We start from the raw sequence: 21,439 nt of genomic DNA on the forward strand, positions 1-21,439 counted from the left end.
CAAGTCCTCGCACGGAGGAAACAAAAATTAAGATAGCAGACCCCCCTTTAAAGGACACAGACCTGCTGCTGTCTCCCAAGTGCCACCGTGTCTCCTGAGAGCTTGTGCTGCCTTTTGAGAGAAATGCACCTTACACCTGAAGAGCATTTTGTATCCTGGTTTAAAAGAAATTTTATCAGCAAGCTCAAAATGTGATTTATTAAAGCACCTTGGATATTTGGACAAAGGCAGTAGTCTAGAATCTTTTCACAAGAGTGAATTAGTATTTGCACAGGCTCATCATGTGTAATAGTACTTCCTTTTTATGTATTTTTTCTTGAAGCAAAAGGTTTTAATTCAAAGACTGAAATGTTTAGGCAAGGTAAAACTTCACTCTGTCCTTCACCAGAATTTGCTCAACTAGTTTCCTATGAAATTGGAAATAGGTATTATAACATTGATTTAAACTGGGTGTTTCTAGCTGTTGGTAACAGAAATCTGCTGGAGCATCTTAGAGAGAACCAGCGTTTCTCTGCTGCTGCTCTGATTTATTCTGCTTGACAAAGCTGAGCACTGTGTCAGGAGAGTTGGCCAGGTCTTTCCCAGAGCCAGGCTCTAATCTCAGCTCAGCTAACTTGCATCAGTGCCTCTGACCTCCAAGGGAGCAGGACTCAGCTCTCCAATAACTGCAAAGACAGGTTAAGAAAAGACAGATGTTTCAATTTGGTTTGGACAGAGGTATAAAGTTATAGCCTCACAAGAACTCTCTCTGTTACTGTTTTCCACTTGTAGAAACTTCTTTTCTGTTTGCAGTTATATTTATGAACTGTCACAGAGCAAAATAAGTGTAAAATACAACAGGGCAATGGCTGTCCTGGACTGGGAAGGGAGAGCACACAGAGCAGAAGGGGCCTGAAGAATCTCAGGATTCCTGTTGCAGTAGAGCCATTCCTGCTATGAAAGATCCAAAGAATCACATAGAGAGAAAATTTGGTTCTGGTTTTGTAACTCTAGAAAAAATACAGAAGATGGCAATCACTTTGGATATTAAAAATAGGAGAACAAATCAAAACTTGACCATGTAGTCTCTTGGTGTGAAGTGACAAGTCCATTCTAAGCAAGGGCCATCAGAAACACTAGGAAAACCCCCTGAAACCAACAGGAAAGGTTCATATCTTAGGACTATAAACATGAAAAAAGCCTGTTGTTTAACCTGACAAACCTTACATACCTCTGTAAAAGAACCCTCCCTGTGGCCCCAGTGTCTGTGTGTACATACACAGCAAGCTCAGGAGCAGAAAGCTTTGGGGGGGCAGAACTGGGGGTTGTTGTACATCATTATTCCAATGCCTTCATGGTTTGCAGCAATACATACTGGCCAAATATCTGTTGGAAATTCAGGTTGTGTTTGCAGCTGCCTGAGGACGTGGCAGAAACTCTGCTGCAAGAAATCATTCCTGTCAGTTCATTTGTATATGATTTAAAATATTTATAGAACTAATTCAGCCAGTGCATTCCCAGTATTAAAATATATAGATGTGCATTTGCATACAAAAATTGCAGTACTATAGCATGTGTGTGGATTGATACTGCAGTATGTATATATATATATATGTATATATATACACACCCATAGATATTTTAACACTGGAATATCAGGCTGCCAACTCCAGCTCTGAAGGAGTACTATTTACCTTATTATCTTATTACTCACAGCTTCAGGATGAGACCTTCTACAAAATATTGAATCATTTCTATGTGTTTGCTTCTGATGCCTATTCTAATGCCTCCAAATTCAAAAATGTTCAGTGGATTTTTTTAATGGATCAAATAATTCAACGTATCATTCCCCTTAAGTGGAATGTCAGCTGAAATGTGGTTACAGAAGTCACCAACTGCACAGCAGGACTCAGACCCAGGCAGGAGAGATGCCAACTCATTGGCTCATTAAAAACTGTTAGACAATGATCCTAATAAAATCTGCTGTTCGTATCTTATCCAAAGACAAATGCACACATTACCTCCCCAACAAACAGCCTGAGCTTCACACAGTTCTGACATTTCTGTCACTAAGGGCAGGCTGTGTCGATCCTGCCTTTGCTGAACTGATGCAACACTTCTTGCTCCTTTTTCTCTCAGCGAGGAAAGGAGGGGCTGCTACATGGATGTCTCTTCCAAAATTGTCTTAATGTCAGATGCAAAGACAGGCAACATCTTTGGTGGGGAAAGAGAGAGCTGTCATTTATGATATGGCTGCATACTCACAGAGTCTGGATCGATCGCAGAGGTGCAAAGAGCCCCTTGCTGATGGTCTGCAGTTTGTTGTCATAAAGAGATAACAGTTTGAGATTATGCAGACCTTGGAACGTGTTTACCCTCAGGCAGTTGATCTTGTTGGCATTGAGAAGCCTGGAAACAGAGAAAAGGTTTAGAATTCATTAATCTTGTAATAATCAAATAAAGATAGACTAGACTTTGGGGTTAAATCGAAAACAAAATTATTAACCTAGTTACCAAGGCTAAACCACATGTAAAGGCTTCATTTGCCTGTTACATTTAAAAAGTGAAAAAGTCACAGTGGACAGGAGGAGTTCTCTCACAGCTGGGGAATATACAGACATAAAACAGTGCTAGCCATCTAAAAACACTTCAAAGCTGGGTGGGGCAGGGGGGGATGTGTGTGTTTGTTATATGCCTAGCTCTCTCCCAATTTATTCAAAATTCTACACGAATATTTAAGGAAGCCTTCAGCTTAATATACACAGAAGTAAAAATTACTCCCCACCTTGCCATTCCATGCACACACAGCCCACAATAAGAAGAACCCTTATTTTTGAATTTTCTCTACCAGCAACTGTCTTAAATCTAACTGAAACTCTGGGAGTTTGAAATCTTTTGATAAGGAGTGTAGGGTTAATTTGATAATGGCAGATTAAAAAGATGTTTCTCCTGGGAGACAAAAAGAGGGAAGTGCAAGGTCTGGGCTAAAACTTACTGAAAGGAAACTCAGTTCACACCCAAGGACAGCCAAGCAGGGGCCCAGGCTGCTGCAGGAGCTGGGTCCTCAGTCCCTGTCCTTGGAGCTTTTCAAAGTGACACTGAATAAAACCATGAGCAACCTGCTCTGACCTGATAAGGTGACTCTGCTTTAAGCAAGGGTTCTCCAGACTACTGTCAAGTGATCACTCAAGGTCCCTTCCACCCTCTACTGCCCCACAATTCTATGAATTCCAGTCACATCAGAGTCCTGTGCAGTTGTGCAAAAGCAGCACAAAGGCACTTTAAAAACTATTTTTAGAAAAACCATATATTTTACAACTACACAGAAACCAGCTGGTGGAACTAATCAGTTCAGCAAGAAAATCTTGGACAGTACTTGTGCAAGTTTTCTTAGATCATCCATCCAGAGTTCTTACCCATGTAATAAGTATATACAAACCAAACAACAAGCTGCATCTCCTGCTGAGACAATCAAACACAAGAACACTTAATTTGTCACTGTCATCTGCATCAGTGGTATCTTGCACTTAGAAGGGAAATAGGCAGGAAATTACCTGTTCTCCTTAGCAAAGCCAAAATCCAAATTTCTTGACTACCACCAGCCTGAGAAAAATGGTGAATTGCAAATAGTGTATGTTGATAACTCAGTTCTCTTGAGCACAGAATTCCTCCCTTGTCTATGAATTTAAAGGACTAAATATTGCATCAGTGTGGCTCTCTGTGAGGCAGAACACTGATACAAAAAACAGGAGACAAATATGTTTATAGGCAATAAGGAAAATATATCCTCTATTCCTCAGCAAGCAAATGCATCTTTTTAAAGAAACCTCTAACAGCACAGGGAGTTCCATTCTCAACAAACTGCACAGGCACAACTAAAGACAAGAGGTCAGCCACTCAGGAAGAAATACAAGCTTGCTAGCTGCATGTGATGCTTTTCTCCAAAAAGTAATTCACAAGATATTTCCTCTGCCTTCACATTCCTGAAACCTTTGGAATATCACAGGCTCACTACAGTTCTCTGCTCCCACTGTTGTTTTGGCAGAGCCTCGCTGTGTTTGTGATACACAGGAGGTGAAGGCAGACCTGGGCAGCATGGAGAACTCCAGGAGAACAGGAATGCTTTGGAATGAGAGGGCTCCAAAGGAGAACTCCCTTTCCCAGCCTACAGGAAAGTCAGTATCAATTTACCCAAATTTCCTCCATTACATATTGTGGAAAATGAAGTTTGACATTAGTTAAGACAAAATCCCATAGAAAGCAATGATGGATAAATGAGGTTACATTTTTGCATGAACTAATAGCTAAAACAATTTTATGAAATCATAAGCAGCACTAGTATGACCCCTCTGGAATCTGTATTTCCATAACACTTAATCCACACTCCTGTTGGCTCCCCCAAAAGTAAAAAAAGTCATTTTCCCAGTGGGCTACAGGAACAGCTCCTCCTCCTTCACTCCAACAGCAAATGCCATCTCTTCTGCTTGCTTCTTGCAGCCATTTGTGTGTCCAAACCAAAGCAATCCTCCTCCTCTTGGATCTCACACATCATGCATTTCTCTTTCCAGCTTGTAGAGTATCTTATCCACAAAGAATGGCTTAACAAGGTAGAAGGAGGCAGAACCAGGTACTGAATTTTGAACAATATCCCTAAACTAGGGATAGAATAATGCTCTTAGGCATTAGAAATCCTTTGGTTTCTAGCACCTTTTGCACTGGTCCCACCCCAGTTTTAGGAAAGGCACATCAGCTTGGTTTGTCTGTTTCTGTCCCATGACAGAGGCTTGGCACCTGAGCTACCCAGGAACAAAACTCTAAACAAGTATGTACTTCAATTTATTTTGCTAGGTGTTAATCTTTTCCCAGTATTATAGCAACGGCTTATGTTGCAAGCAGTACTTGTAACAAGGCATGAAGCAAAAATGAAAACAACCTCAGCAATAAGAGAATTTATAACTAAACTACGATTGTATTTCCACATGTGGGTAACCAGTATGTCTTCTTAGGATGCCTCAGAAGTGCACAGCAGAGCTGCTCTGGCCAGATGCTGTTCCCTCCTGTGCAAAGATCAGGCACAAAGTCTACATTACTGATCCAGCCCACTGAAAAAAACCCCTCTGAGCAAAACTGACCTGCAACTGCAGTGAATGCACTGGATCCAGATTCATTCTCCCATTAGTTTCAACAAAACATGAATAAACCCCATGCTGGAAAATAGAATTTACAATGTGACGAGGTTTCCTGGCAAGAATTTTTGATGACTGTGTTCATGGTGATATGTTACATTATTTAGAGCCAAACACTGAAAATGAGAGCAACTGATCCTCTACAGCCACAAATACAGAGGCACACGCTCTCCTTTAAGCATCTGAGTAATCTGGAACAGAAAAGTGCTTGTGCACTGTTTAGAAGTGAGAATGCAGGTCCTAAACAGCTTTTCTGAAGTGACAACACCTATTTTGTGTATCACAGATAGTCTGCTCAACAGTAATCCAGGTGTAGCCATATGGGGTGGATGGTGAGATACATTAATGACTTATTTCTGCTCAGAATCAGTGACAAAAAGGGGGGAGAAGTGAAAAACTGAGGAAACAGAAGATATCATCCCTAAAAATCTTTTCCTCTTACTTACTGTTTGTTAAATGATGACTTTTGGCCAGAATCATTAAGGTTCATATTCCTTTCAAAACTCTCAGTTATTTTAAAATATCCGCTATGAATATTCCGCTCTATAAATCTCAGTTCTTTATTTAATCTTTCTTCGTTATCCCAGCTCCATTAATGGCATCTCATTTTTAATCAGGTATACAAGGCAGGCCTCACGTGGAGTTAGAAGTGGTTTTAAGAGGTTTTTTAAACTAACACAAAGGCAGATGAGAAAAACATATTCCAGGAAGCAGAATCTTTCCTGAGCACTGGGCCAGGCCATAAAACATATTAAGGGTTCCTTTACTGGACTTACACCAAAAGAAGGAACATTAAAAGTGGAGTTCTATTTAAGCAGGAATTACATGGTATTTATTTTTGCACCAATTCATGGTGAAAGTAAATTCCACTAATTCTCCTATTTTGTTATCAGCTTGATTGGATGAGATTTACACACGGCCTCCAGATGTGGGGCTCCATTCAAAAGGAGGTTAAATATTCAAGTAGAAATGAAACCGCCTGCTAGCCAGAGGGATGATGGATTATTAACTCAAGTCTCCATTTTCATCCCTCTGGATATGTAAAAAACATGAAGAAACCTCTCACAAGCCATGGATGACCACAGAATAAGGGAGAATGGTTAAAAACCTTGTGGTTTGCACACCACTGAAACAACGAGCTGAGCAGAGCACTATTACAATTCCATGAACCCATTTCCTGAAAAATAGGATTTGTCCACACACATTGAAATAATAACGTGGTTCAGCTAAGCCCTTGAAAAGAATGTGCACTGAATTGGCTCTGTAATTGTATCAGCTGCTCATAAGCACCATCTGCATAATTAAGATGGTCCCATAATTGAATTATATGCCCAAGCACAGCTTCAAGTGATTAACATTTAAACAACATTCTGAACTCCAAACCCAAAATGACTGAAAAAATTGTTTTTTAAGAGCAAATGGGAATGTTTATATGGCTTTTACCCTTAGCCATATTTGTATTTTTATCTCAGTGAAGTCAAGTAATCAAACTATCAGGAAATAACCACAGAACTTGGAGAATCAACAGCAGCCTGGCAACCTTACACGTGCTGGGGACTGCAGGCTGGCCTCTGGTGCTCCAGGGTAGAGCAGGAATCATCCTAAATACATAGCTCAGCCTAAAGGAAAGTGTTGGGGAGAAAAGCTGCACCAAGGCACTGAAAAGCTTCTCTTCCTTTTTCACCAGCTTTGTGTTTTGACAGCAACGACAACACGATGAGAATGAAAATGTTTGGCATCCCATGAACTGGCTGGCACATCCCACATGCCAGACTCCACTGGGGAAAATGAGAACTCACTAGAAAAAACAGATGTAACAGGCACAGGAGACTTGTAGGGGAGAGGAGAACAGGGTAACAGTTTTGCCTAGGTAACAGCAGAATACAAATTGAACAGGCATGACCTTTATAGAATATCAATAGTTGAAGGCTTCACCTACATTCAGAGGCACTATAAGCCAGCAAAGAAAGAATTCTCAGCAGAAAGGTTTCCTTAGGATATACAATACTTGCTACAAGAAGTCAAAACAAAATTTAGCATGTATTTTTCAGAATTTTCTCTTGAAATTTATAGGGAATCAAGTGTCATTCTTGATTTAATACAGCTGAAGTGTCAATACAGCAATACCTAGTCAAGCACTTGGTCATCCCAGCAGCCAATGACAAGCAACATCTAAAGACAGAATTAGACAGAATCTATGTGCCCCTGCCTAGTTATTGGCAAAATAATTATATTAAATTTCAGGAACATTTTAAGGTGGCCTGGACTGTCAGGGAGCATTTTGATTGTCTCTCACTGTGTTGAGATATTTAAACATCTACTAAAATTTACATTTTCTAATGTGATGACTGACCACTGAAGAGTCTGTCAGTGCTACAGTTGATAATAACCAGCATGAAATCATCATCATACTTGCTTAACCACCTTCAAGTGTTTCTTCATGTTCAGGAAACTGGATGATGGTGATGACAAATTTATTCACAGTAAATTAAAATGGGAAAGTCGCAAGCTGATTATGAGTCAAGAAGGAAGTACAGAGCACAGTCTTACAGTCCTGTTTTGGTGGGAATTTAGAAAGAGATTTCAGAAATTCCTTTTCTGATCCAAAAGTCTGCAACTCCGGTTGAACACCACCCACAAAACAATCCTGTGGTACTTCTGTTACTACCTGGAGAATCATAAACATGTGTTATCACAGCACCCAAACTTCTGCTGTTTGAAATTCAATAGTGTCTCACTTCTGCCTGCAGGTAAGATGACAGCTGATTCTAGATAAGCGCATGATAATTCAGATGCACAACAGAGCAAGCACATTTTCACAACTTTCAGGGCTAGCAGAGTTAGACTTGTGTGTAGTAACAAGGAGGAGAGCTCCCGTCAGCAGAGTCCAGCTCGGAGCACGGGGGCTGCAGGGTCACACTGACACAGGGATGAGCAGTTGTTTTGGGAAGCTGCAGGAGTGACACAGGAAAGGCAGATGCTGCTGCAGCCTTTCATTAGTGCTTGACTGTAATTGTATTTCTGAGTCTGGCAGATGCTGCTTCCTCACTTTTAACAGCGGCTATTGAGTTTAGTAACATTATCACAATAGCAACCTAAATGCAGAAATCTGAAGGAAGAAAGCTTGAGGCAAATGGCTGGAAAGCAATTCTAAAGCTATTAAACAGGTCTGTGCAAGGAGCATTCCATCCTGGACTGGAAGGATGAGGGTGCCATAGTCTCTGTGCTGCAGCCAGAAATATTTTGAGGAATCAAGAGAAAAGCTCATATGCCATTTTGATAGGAATTTAGGTTCACAGATCCCAGAAATGACATAGGTTGCAAAGGACCTCCAGGTCATCTGGTCTGACACCCACCCAAAGCATGACTCATTCATGCACAGTTAATGCAGATCACCAGATCACAGGATAATTCAGAATTCCAGGAAGCTCCAGTGGTTTCTTGTCCTGATAGGCTGCCAAAACAGGATGAGCTACAAGGTCAGATGGGGTTACCTTGAGCTTCATCCTGTCTGGATAAAGTCTGGTCTTTAAAACCTTGAAGGAGAGAGGATGCACAGCTTTCTGGGCAGCCTACTCCAACTACCTGACATCATTATGAAAATGTTTTCCCCTTAGATTAAGTCATAAGGTCTCTTTTTTTTTTACTGCCTGTTGTCTATTCTTCATGAGAAAAATTAAGAACTCTACAGAAGAAGAAGATTCTATACATCACTTAAAGCATACATTACTATGGGGGAAAGAAAAGACTAATGAGCTATTAAAGACTTGTAAATGGAGAACTGTACTTTATTCTGACATTTCTGTACTGTTTATATAGCTGGTTAATATATTTATGTATAAAACAGTGCAATGTATACAATGCCAAATATTGGAATTGATGAACATTCTGTTGTTTTTAAAAACTCTGTATGAGTTTGTACATTACAGCATTCTCTTTGAGATTCTATCAAGCCCCAAAAATACACAATAAATAATTGGTAGATCCTGCTTTAAGCTCTTCAGTACTGCGATTCAATTTAGAATTACAAATCAAGCACTTCAAACTTGGCAGATGTGCCATAGATACTTTCCAAGCAACCTCACCAGAAAAGAGCAGGGCATACCAAGTATCTGCCTTATACCAGAAAAGACAGAACAAAAAGCAAGTTAGAAAAACTGAGAATCACTCAAACCAAAATTTGACCAGTTGAATTTTGGGAAGACTGATGACAGCAGTTTCTGAAAGTACACACATGACTTGTCACTTCATACAAGTCTATTTTAGGGTCAGCTGAAGTTGTAACTATTTTATCTAGTTCCAATTTTAAGCCAGGTTAGATGAGTGATAATTTGTCACCACTTTTGACATCACTTTATCTGTCAATATGTCAAACTCCAGACACCAATACGATTATTGGTCCTTTCCAACTGCAGCATTGAGTTTTCCCTAATGACCAGATATTAGGTGAAGGAGAAGGCTGTAAGCTTTTGGCTTAGTTTTTTGAGAAAGAAACACAACAAACCTCTAATTTTAAAATATATGTACCACAGGAGTAGATCTGTGATGTTTAGCAACATTGAAACAGAGCCCACTGTGGGGATTTTTCCTCTCAGTGATCACAAGCAGATTTAGGATCAACACTCCTGAGCACTTGTATGATTAGCAGCTATGCAAAGTAAATTTCCTCAAGTTAAAGGATTTATTGAAAACTGATATTTGCCAGACATTTGAAAAATGCGACTTCATGCCTCATATTTTTCTGCTCTACAGTCTCTTCAAAGAGCAGATTTGAGGATAGCTCCTTGTTCAGGAACCAGAGCACCGCGACGCGCACGGCTGCAGCCAAAAGGCTCCCAGGATGTTTGTTTGAATATGGTTGCAGGGAGGGAAGTGTGCTGCTTAGCTCTGACACGTGCTGCCTCCCAAACTGGGTGCCTGCTGCTGCTGTTGGGTTTATCTGCCCCAGGGCTGCCCCATGGGAAGGAGCTGCAGGGCTGTGCTGTGCCCCTGTGCAGTGACTGGCAGCGCTCTGGCAAGCTCAGGGGCTGCTGAAAGAGCCTGACCACATTCTGGGGGAGCTGAAGGACAGGTGAGCAGGACATTTAAGTGTCTTCCAGTTTCTAGAAAGCCCAAGGTCAGTTGAAGGACTTCTGAACTAACTATCCACAGCTAATGGTTACTGGAAAACTTCCACCTTAAGCCTTTGCCATTCTTTAGGTATTTAAATGCAAGAAATGCAATCAATTAAATTAATCAAACAGTATTTCACAGCTTGGATGCGCTGCTCCCTCAGTAAGATGAAAGTTTCCATTCACTGTATTAAAAAAAACCCCACAAAAGCTAAGAAAACAGTTATCCCTTTCTGGAAAACAACATGGATCTCCCAAACCCGAATTGACCCAAAATTCCCAGAAGGCATTTGATACAACCTGCTGAAAAGAAGAATGTGTGAGGATAGGGTACAGTAGCTACAAAGCTTTCTGTCATCCTCTCCTCTGGCACCTTCAAAAAGGGTAAGGAAAACTACATGGTCCAAGAAAAGCTTCTGCTCCACAGAACAGATGTGCAGTTGGACTTGAAGAATGATTTTTCCTGCTCTTTGGTTACCAATGCTTACTTAAGAAACACATAAGATTTGTGAAATCAGCAATTTAACAAAAATCCAATTGCAATTATTTTTGTGGGTAACGTTAACTACTTAAGATAGTTACTTATAATGAAAACTTCAGAAACAACATTTTGAATTAAACCCGTAGGGTTTAAAAAAAGCCCAACAAAACCATACCCTAATCCCTCAGCAAAAAATCTCCAAACCCTTATTATCTAACCATGCCTAGTTATTTTCTTGCCAAATATAATATAATACTGGCTTACCACCTCTGCCTTATAAGACAGAAATGTGGCATGCTGATCCAGCCAGGCAGTCTAAAACTTGTTTTGAATTAATTTCCCCCTACACCAAAGTCAAACAGGACACTTCAAAATGCCTGAGATGAGAACCCCTTTTTCCAGTTCTGGGGCTCCTGTCACCAGTGCCTGAAGCTGTTAGGCCCTTACAGAGAATAATTCAGCCAGAATACAGAATAATCCTGGCCTATATTGTGACAGTATATTTAAACTGAAGAATAATCACCTGTCTGGGAAACTCTCGTGAGTTATAACCAAAACAATTAGTAACAATATTATCTGTTCTGAAATTTCACAGTAATTATTTTTTCCTTTTAAAAAATATCTTTTCTTTCTAAATAACAGTTTTTCCTTCTAAATAATACAGGACTCCCTTTTTCTCACTGCGTCCTGCTTTATCATAAAGCCAGTACATTTTCAAAACTGCTTCTGCTCCAGCTCAGGAAATCAGACAGGCTACCAGGATACCTTAATCAGAGTGTTCTTATCAGAGTGTCTCCAGACTAATAAGAAGAAATCCAATCTAGTGCCCACGGAACACTAAATTAGATCTAATCGTAGGGCACTCTTCCAACTGTTCAACAGCAGGTCTAAGAACAACCAATGCCATTTATTTTTTTTTTTAGTAGCCATTAAAATACTACAAGCAATCCCAGAACAGCTGCTTCAAAGCCACAATCCAAAAAGCTGCAGATATTTGTTTGTATTTAAAAGATGATCATTCAATGCTCTCCTTGCCAAAAGATCCTTTACATACAAACACACTCAAGAAGACCCTGGAAAGCTCCAGGGTCATGGTATTTTGGGAATCCCAAAATGGGGAAAACCTACTTACACTGTCTCAGCTTGAGAATGTTTAAATAGTTGAAGCACAACACCTTTCAGTGGTTCCCTGGCACACAGATTTTGTCTCCTGAACAGCAAGGCATGAACTAATTGTGACTAAAAACAATTGTAGCTTGTCTTAAAGCTTCACTTCACTGAAGGCTTTCCCAACAAGCAGGACTATTCTATAAAGGAGTTAAAAATTGCTTCATGCCTTATGTAAAGTTCTAGACCTATATTTTTATAGGACATGATGATCCATGTGTTGAGTGATTTTCTTATTTATATTTTTCTACTGGGAAGGATTCTATCTGTAAAGTATCTTGGGTTAGACAGAACAAGTCTTGAAGAGTATTGCTTCAAAGTTCTAACTGTAAAATATTTAGGTAGGGAAGGATGGTTGTAAATCTCAGATTTCTTAAAATACAGTTTTTTTCTCAGCGGTCAAAGCAGGGTGAGTCCCAGCTCCTCTGCACTTTGATAATTATTGTCCTCACACTGGCAAACCATCCCCAAAATTTCTCTTACTGCCCAGGCTGCCACAGAAACACTGAAGTGCCAGAAAACTTGTGATGGTTGGGGCAGGAGAGAGGAAAGGATCTGCCAGAAAAAGGTGCACAGGGTGAAGGTAAAATGATGGGCAGCTCCCCACTGGCCCAGCTCAGGGACTGCCACAGCCAAACCAAAGGGGCTCTGGCTTGCCCTGCTCTGAACAGGGTGGTCCATGTCTGCAATTAAGGTCATATGGATAAATTACACATCTGAGGAGTCCTTCACTTAGCATAGACAGTTATTTCAGTGACTTCATTTTATTTGTTTGGCTTTGCTCACGAATGCTGATCTAAATCTAAGCTAACTTTGCTATCCCATGTAAGGGCAGCAAAGGCTGCAGTCACAGTGACGCATCCAATGGCAATGACAATCTTTGGGAAATTCATTGCTGGCTCCATCAGGATTGTCAGAAAGTCTTCAAGTAACATGTCTAAAAGCTACTTCATATTCCATATTAAATATGATTTAGTGTTTGTGGTGGAGTGCTGTATGTGACACAAACCAGAATTGCCTCACTTTCGATACATCACCTTTATTTCCTGAGTGCATCATCCATGACGGTAATCAGAACATTAGGAATACACATTAAACTCACTTCCCTGCTGCTCCCTCTACTGACTGGCTGAGGACTGCCTTCCCTTTGAAGGAGTTACTGGTTCCCAGTGTGATCATGGAGACAAGAATGAAATTTGCAATTTCGCATTTGGCTTCGGAAATTTTTTCTGCTCCATTAATACATACTGAATATCTCTCTATATTATAATCTTACCCCTATCATGACTGCTAGTTAAATCACACGTGGCATAAAATACTTTAAATAACAATATATTGTAAAATCATTTCTCTTGCAACCAAGCCCCATTTGACATAATAAGAACGTGGAACTGAGCACGAGTTGCAGCAATCGGACCTCTCACGTTGCCCTTTCACTTGTCCCAGCAGGTTCTTGCAGCACAGAAGCCCTGAAGGATCCAGACATTCAACCACAAGTGCTAAATGTGTAAAAACAATCAGATGGCATCCCCACCCACGCATCAGCCGGTGACCAAATTTCCTTTCTTGGACCGAGTCTCTCATTTCCTCCCCACACTTAAATCCCCCGTGTCTATTATCCATTATACACACTGTGCTATAAAACTGTTGACACCTTCCTTTTTTAGTTTTTTCAGCCCTTGCCTCCCTCTTGCCTGACACAGAAACAACAGACTAGCACATCCCAGTGATTTTTCAGTGGAAAAGGTGGTTCTATTAATGTCAGAAGCAGAAAGAACAGTAAATCTAGCTAGTCAGTAAAATAAAGAAGAGGAAGGGATCATACTCACAGCAGCTGCAGAGACACAAGATCATCAAAAAGGCCCTGGGGAATCTCCGTGATCTTGTTTCCATAGAGCACTCTGAAAGATTCAGGAAGACAAAATAAATCTTAAATAACAGCCCAGTTTAGTGTCCTCCCACATCTCTGCATTATCATCTTTATTGATCATGGTGCACCATGCCCAGGATCTGTGGGCATTTCATTTAACCACTGATCTCATTTTCTTTTCAGAGAGCACATGGCATTAAATGAGTCGTTATGATTCAGGCTTCGTCTGGTGTTGGAAGGCATTTTTAATGTAGGAACTGGACATCATCCAAAAACTGTATCTGAAATATTTTTCATTCTGTTAAGGGATTTTTTTTTCCATCCTTTTTAGAAATATTTTAGCTACTGAAAGGCATACTGTCTGATGCAAAAACCTAGAATTCTGCTCAGTAATACTGAATTTAAAAGCCAGAGAGCACAAGCTAGTTGTCGATAAAATTTCATATAACCGAGTCTCTTAAGATACAGTAATTGGCATGAAATGTGACACAGGCATCATTGGATAAAATATTATGGCTTCACCAGCTGCTGTTACCATTTCAATGAACTAATATAAAGAAAATTATCCTGAACTGGAAATAGACATGTATTTCAGGAACTCAAAAATAATTTAGGTACAGCTTTGTTATAAAAATCAGTAAAGATTTAATAACAAAAATGAGAGTCACTGTGTATATTTAATCAACCAGAAATATATGACCTGATATCCATGATTCAGTTTTAACATTAAAAAGATTTAATTTTTAATGGAAAAATGCACGTATATTATCCTTAAAAACTGAACAAGGGGGAAAGAGAGACAGAACCACCATTATGCTGAGATGTGTTACCTAGTGATCAGAGAAAAATCATGTATGACAGGAACACCAGAAATTCAATCATGGCTGAGGTATTTGCTCATGTCATTTCTGCAGGTTGGTATCATTTGTCAAAACCAGAGAAGTGCCTGAGGAGCTCGTGTGAGTCCTGGTAAAAGGGGGGATGATGAGGCTCCCTCTGACAACATTTTGCCTGACCTAAACATTCAAAACTGGGAAAAACAGATTTTATGTAATTTCTATGCTCTACATAGGACATGGCAAATGGTTATAAACCAGCTCATGTCAAAACTCTGCTGCTTATGTGTCACTAAATTGGTTGATTCCCTCACTTTTTAATGTGGAACAATAGGCTGGAAATGAATCAAGAGGCCATGTGAGGCTTGGATGTTGGCAGAAATCCTGGCTTACCCTGCCTTACAACGTTTGAAATATTAGGAAGAGTTGAACATACTGAAAAACAAACTCTTAGCACAACAGACCATTCCCAATACCCCCTGGCCTTCCCAGAGCATCAGCACTTCAGTTTACTCTTCATCAGTCACTGGGAGTCCATCCCCCCTGTGGGAACATTCCCAGATCCACTCATTTCTGAGCCTAAACAAAATAACACCATTTAAATACCAAAACCTAAACTGAAACCAAATTTTTCATTACTTTTGCAGTTTAGCAGGAACTGAAATGCTACTCAAGAAACTGAGGATCATCCAGCATTCTACTTTTTCTAAACAAATGTAACAATTTCTCTATTACAGAGTCAGGAGGTGTTTGTAATGTGCTGCTCCTAAGAGTGTATCTCGTGAGTAATGAATGCTTCTAAATTTTTCTGATTTAGAAGACACACAATTTCCTATTTTGACAAAATTTAATGAAATGCATTAAGATTTTTCTACTCAGTCCAAAGCTAGGCAGAAATGGTGGCTGAACTTGGGAAGGTTTAATGGGACCGTTCAGACAGAACATTCAAGTCCCTGGATTTCACTGGGCTCTAAATCAACATGTGAAAGGCTGACTCACAGACTTCCTTCTGAACAAAGATGTGTGCACCTGAATCAGAAAGAAAAACCAAAACCTCTGCACATAAAATATTTGTAAAAGGTTAAAACATTAATGTCCATAGAACCCAGTATGCTTCCTTTTCATCTTTCAGTCTTTCTGAAAAACCTTTCTTTAGCAAGTGTGTCAGCTGTGCACTAAGTTTAGACTGCAAACTCTGGGATGCCAGAGAAATATCTTCCTTAGTTTTGTGAAGGAGCAGGATCATCGGTGCTGATCAATAATGCATAGTACAACAGCAAAGAAAAATTGAGAAGCTAAGTTTTACAAAATGCCCACGGAAAGCAAAAACATCCCCACTTCAGAATAAGGGTTATTCTGGCTGTAGAGGTAAAACACTTAGCAAAAGCAAAACCTTAAAGAAATATCAACACCCGTGTCCTATGGTACTACTGAATGTAAATATCAAAATAAGACCCTCAGAGCAATTTTTTTTCCATTTCTTTTTAATTTAAGAGTCAGAAGGTCATACTGCAGTGTGCTTCTGCACTTTAAACCTTGGATGTGTTTATACATCTTTATTATTTGGAGCAAAATAAAACAGATCAAAGTAGCTTACAAAATAAAACAAAGCTCTGACTTTTAGAAGCCATGAAAAGGAAAATAAGCATTTTCCTAACTAATTTGGCTTATGTGCATGTGGCACATTAGCATTCAAACAGATTAGGAGCTAAACAAAAGTCAGTAGGAGAGCTCAGGCACTTGTCTCTAATTCATATTCATGTTCAGCAGTGCACAGAGCCCCAGAGCTGTGCCAGGGCCAGGGGAAGCAAGAGGAGGGGAGATGTGCACTGCACTGCAGCTCCTCTCTGGAGCCCTCACTGTCCCTTCCTGCAGGAAATGCACAGAAAACCTGCTTTGCTCAGAGTTCTGTGGCAGCCAGGAGAGCACACTGCCACCAAGGCTGGGCTGGCTCCTGCTCCAGCAGGCTCCTGCTGTGATCCAGCAGCTGCTGTCCTGGCCAGAGCCATGGAGCCAGCCAGTCCCTGCAGCCACAGCCACCCTCCTGCCCCACTGCCCACCTCCCTGCTCTGCACCCCACTGCTCCACAACAGCAGCTCTGGGGGAAAGGAACAAACAAAAACCCCTGACAAAAAAAAACAACAAACAAGCAAAACAAGCAAACAAAAATTATATTAAAAAAACAAACCAAAACAAAAAACCCTACAACAAAAAAAAAAACCCCACAAAACAAACACAAAACACATACAAACAGGACCCCCCCCCCCCAAAACACCAACTTAAAAAATCCATGTAGCAGGAAACATGACTAATTGAATTCAAGAGCTTCATTTAAATCTCCAGTAAATTAATTTAAATTTCCAGCAGAGGTAAATTTTAGGAGATTTGCCCTTTGGCATTCCGAGTTCTAAAATTGGAGTTCACTTGCTTCCCTCACACATGTTGCAGGACATGCAGGTGTCCTGGCTAATGTGCAAGCTTGGCACAGGAACACAACCCTTCTTCTATCCCAAAGCACCTGAAATTTTAGACCCAAAGCATTTTTTAAATTAAAAATACACTAACAAAGTTAACATGTAATAAAAATAAAATTAGCTCAGTAATTGCCACCAATAGACAGTGAGTCAGTGAATTAGAACATTTATTAGAACACTGAAAAAATTACTAAGTTTTTTTTTTCTTTTTTTGTGGGCTCCTGATTCTTCACTGGCTTCTCATCTTTACTGGAGCAAGTCAGCCACAGGTCTGACAAATACCACAGCACATAAAGCACAGACACCTGGCAGCACTGCAAGCATTGGAAATCCCTGGGAGCAGCACCCTAAAGAGTCATTATCAATCTGAAACAAGAAATTATACAAATATAAAACAGTCACAAACGAGGCATTGTGTTTCTTCAGCCTGATTCTGGCATATTTTAATAGTCCCCTAACTATGTATCTATCCCAAGACATATATGGATATTAAATTTCCAATTAAAAAATTAATTGTTACTACTAAACTTCAAGTTTTGCCATTTAACCCATGGTATTCTAAAATAAAGATTAAACAGTGAGAAGAGTCACTGCAGAGATTGATCTGCAATTCTGGGACACACCACACACAAAGAAAGCACAGGAAGCACACAAAGCCACAAGGATGTTGGTGAGAATATAATCACTGAGGGACCAAACCTTCAGCAGAAGGGTCTTAAAACATGAAATTTACACTGATTCTTCAGAGTCTCTATCCATTCTGACCTCTTGCACCATTTTGAAATGAGGGAATTTGCACTGATTTTACCCATAGATGGCCTTTTAGATGCACTGAAGTTTAACACTCCAGCTTTGAAGGGTGTGAAACAATAACTGCTGTGCTCTTTATTTTATATCTCTGCTCCTCAGCTTCCTTACTTGCCAATGTAGTTGCAATTTAAGTGCTTCATTAAGCCAGATCACAGAATACAGAGATTTTTCCCTTGAAGGTGACACGGAGTTTTTTGAGGTATGAAAGCCTGGCACAGAATCCCTTACTTTAGACCATATGGTTTCCAGCTAAGTGTTCCTTTATTTTGGCTGGGCTGAAACATTCTTACTGAAGTGTCAAATTGTGACTTTATGCAATGTCTTTTTCAGTCCTCAGAATGCTTTTAACTTTCCTTTAGACTGTGAAAACAATTCTTGCTAGGAAGAATTATATTTCCCAAGCTATGTACAATGGCACAGGCTCAACACGAATTCAGGTTTTCAGAAGGGGACGAATTGATAGGGATAAAAACAGCAATAAATTTCTAATATCTAAAAGAAACTTAGACATGTAATTTTTTTTCCCCTGCACTATTTCATATTTCTTCAGAACAAGCTAGGCTAAATAAATCACAGTAAAACTATCCAAAGCAATTTGTTACCTTAAAATAAGTTTGTCAGCTATTGCATTAGACAGTGTTTTATTGCAGATTTCAAATCACCATGAATGACACCCCATACATCATCACCCAGGAGATGATGGTCTAAATGGGATTGCTGTGTCAAAACCTAAGCTGTCTCTTGTCTTTGTGCCCAGGCTGATCTAAGCTTTTAAAGTGTTCACTAGCTTAATTCAGTATATGAACAAAACCAAAGGAATTCTCCCTCTGCAATGGTCTAAAACTTATTAATGAAGTTTAACACCCTGAAGGCATAGACTATTTTGTCATATCTCATAAAATGTCCCCAGACAGTCTGGATATGGCCTTCCAAACCTACATTTGTGGGATGTTTACTGACTCCAAGAATTACATTTATCTTTGATACTATTAACAATAACCAAATGCTGATAGAATTCTCTTGCTGATACCAGACAGATTCTGAATTGATTAAATGAAAAACTAATTTACTTTAGAAAGTGTGTGAAGCAATCTTGAAACATGAAACAGTTCCTACTGTCCCCCATGCTCTGGGCTGTTATTAACCACTGCAGAGGCCCTGCTTACCATGGAACACAAACACCTGATACTACAAACAGAGTGTTTATCAAACTTTTCCTTCAAATTCAGATAATACATTCTTTTGCAAACAATTGTGCCACACTTCTCTATGCAAGGGTACTACTTGGTCTCATATTTATATGAAGGAACTATTGCATGGCAAGACTAATTCTTCCAGTACAAGAAGAAGAAAAGCAAAAGCCAGGAAACTCTAGGAAGAAAAAGAAGTTCTTAAAGCATAATGATTCCAGTTTCTTATTCTGTAACAATAAGGAAAAAAAGAAGTTATGCACCCCCAAATGTTTCTAAGTAGAAATGTTTTGTTCCAATGAGTAATAAGAATAGAGAACAAAATCCCATTAAAAAAGAGGCATAGAGAAAATAATTTATTTTTTCCTGCATGTGGTAAATAGAGAAGTCTTGAGTACCCTACAGGAACAAACTTGCCCTTCTTTTGCTAAATGCTGAGAAAACCCAAGGTAGAAATGGCTGCTTTCAAGTATAATCATTTTGTGTCCTGTTTGACTCCCATAGGTGAATTTCTTGTTAGAGAAAATATATAGATTTGCAATAAAAACTCATGACCTGCTAGCACATGGATCACTTAGCACTTTTAAAAGATTAAAGTTTTATACTTTTTAGAGGAAACAGCTTTTGTTAGAAACATTCCCATGTTTTGAAAACTGCAATACGCTATTTTTTTCTACCATCTCAACACAAGTACAACAGGCAGGGTTCTCTGAGAAGCATTTCTGCCTGGAAACATCAAGCCAAGTTGACTTCAGAAGAAAGAAGAGTAGAACCCACTAAACATAGGCCTGCATTAGGCAGGCAGACTAACAACCTTGGCTGCCTTCCAGAGGAGCACTCTGGCTCTCCAGACCCATAGGGAGCACTGTGATTGCACGCAAGCAGGGAGCAGAGGGAGGAGCACAAAATGGGAATAAACCAGACAAAAAATGCACAAGGATATTAGGTTGTACAGCAACACTTCATTTTTAATGGAAACCAAGTTGCTTACTCTCATTTGTGCATTAATCCTTTCCCCTGCTTTCTTCTGGTTGGAACTCAGCTAGCTGCAAAGTCCAGCTGCTCTGTGCAGAGATTAAACCTCGATGATGTCTCATTAAAATGTATGCACCAATCACATCTGGCTGAGGTGCAGGAACAGTAAGAGTTGTTCCTGGTATGCAGAGCAGGGCTCCTTCAGGGCACGCAGCTGAGTCAAGTTACTGGGGCCTTGGGCACCAAAAAGACTGAGCTGCTAAGAGGGAAAACTCTGGTAAGCCACAGTCTCACTTCATTTCTGCCTCCTTGTCCTTTCCCCTTCGGCAGTGTCATCTGGAGGGCTGGCACCTCCAAGGGTTCCTCTTCTCCTGCGCTTGTCTTTCTGTGCCTGACTGAGCTGGGCTGGTGGCTGTGGCAAAGTTCAGACAAAAGAAGATACTCTGAGGGGCAGAAACCTGGGGAAGCTTTCTTCAGAGAAACCCAGATTCTGCTCACTAGCTTCTCATCTTGCTTCATAAATATATCTAGAGCCCATAAACTGGAAGAACTACAGAGAGGAACCTGCCAGGTCTGGATGACAGGTTGTGAAAGATGAAGGATCTAACCATGGAATAGGAAAAACATTTTTAAGACCTACCTGCAATGAACAGCAGGGGAAAAACCTTTCAAAAGAAAGTAAAAACACAGTGGACAACTGACCCTAGAAGAGGAGGCTGATAATTTCAAGACTGGACTTGATATTGTCCTAGAAACAAGGCTGCCAAGAAGAGGAGAAACTGTGTTACAGCTTTGTGTGTCTGTGGTGGAGAGAAACTGAGGCAAACATGAACAAAGGAGAGACTTGAAGGCAGTTCCCTTGCCACAGCCTTTGCTGTGCTGCATCTCATCTCCCAGCCATAACCTGCTGGCATTAACTTAAGCACTTTTACCCACTTGGATATAAACATTTTCAAACATCATTCCCTTAAAATATCGCCTTGGATGACTGGGCAGAGAATACACAGTCATGTCACTCGCTTCTGTCTGCAAGTCAAAACACTATAAACTCCTGCCCAGTTTATATTCTCATTTCCTCTCTGTCCACTCTAATGTATTTTGTCTCACACTGCTGAGGCCACCTGGGGGTGTCTGAATTAACTGTGTTGAAGCTGAGCAAGTTCTGCCTTGGGAAGCCAAGCCCAGTGGAAATGTCTTGCCCGTCCAGCTGACTCCCAGGCAGGAGCTCTGCCAGCACCAGGAAGCTGCAGCACTGCAGCATCAGCAGCAGTTTCATACTAAGCCAAAACTGTAGCGTTCAGTAAATGTCACTCTCTTGCTGAATTGTTTCCAGACAGCAGTGAGGGATTTGACCATTTCC

The 21,439-nt window shown here is 40.2% G+C and overlaps 1 protein-coding gene across 9 annotated transcripts in view; it reads right to left on the bottom strand.

Annotated features, from left to right (window-relative positions):
* The window catches only part of SLIT3 (slit guidance ligand 3), a 468,187-nt gene that overhangs the window by 123,699 nt on the left and 323,049 nt on the right, over window positions 1-21,439 (bottom strand). For all 9 annotated transcript variants that reach the window (XM_086851329.1, XM_086851327.1, XM_086851328.1 and 6 more), the window contains 2 exons: window positions 13,754-13,825; window positions 2,245-2,388 (listed from right to left, as the gene is read on the bottom strand). In XM_086851329.1, coding sequence (XP_086707455.1) covers window positions 2,245-2,388; window positions 13,754-13,825 — 216 coding nt within the window. The remainder of the gene's footprint in view (window positions 1-2,244; window positions 2,389-13,753; window positions 13,826-21,439) is intronic.

The sequence above is a fragment of the Cyanistes caeruleus genome, chromosome 15 (assembly GCF_971803275.1).
Source record: "Cyanistes caeruleus chromosome 15, bCyaCae1.hap1.1, whole genome shotgun sequence".
NCBI classification, from domain to species: domain Eukaryota; kingdom Metazoa; phylum Chordata; class Aves; order Passeriformes; family Paridae; genus Cyanistes; species Cyanistes caeruleus.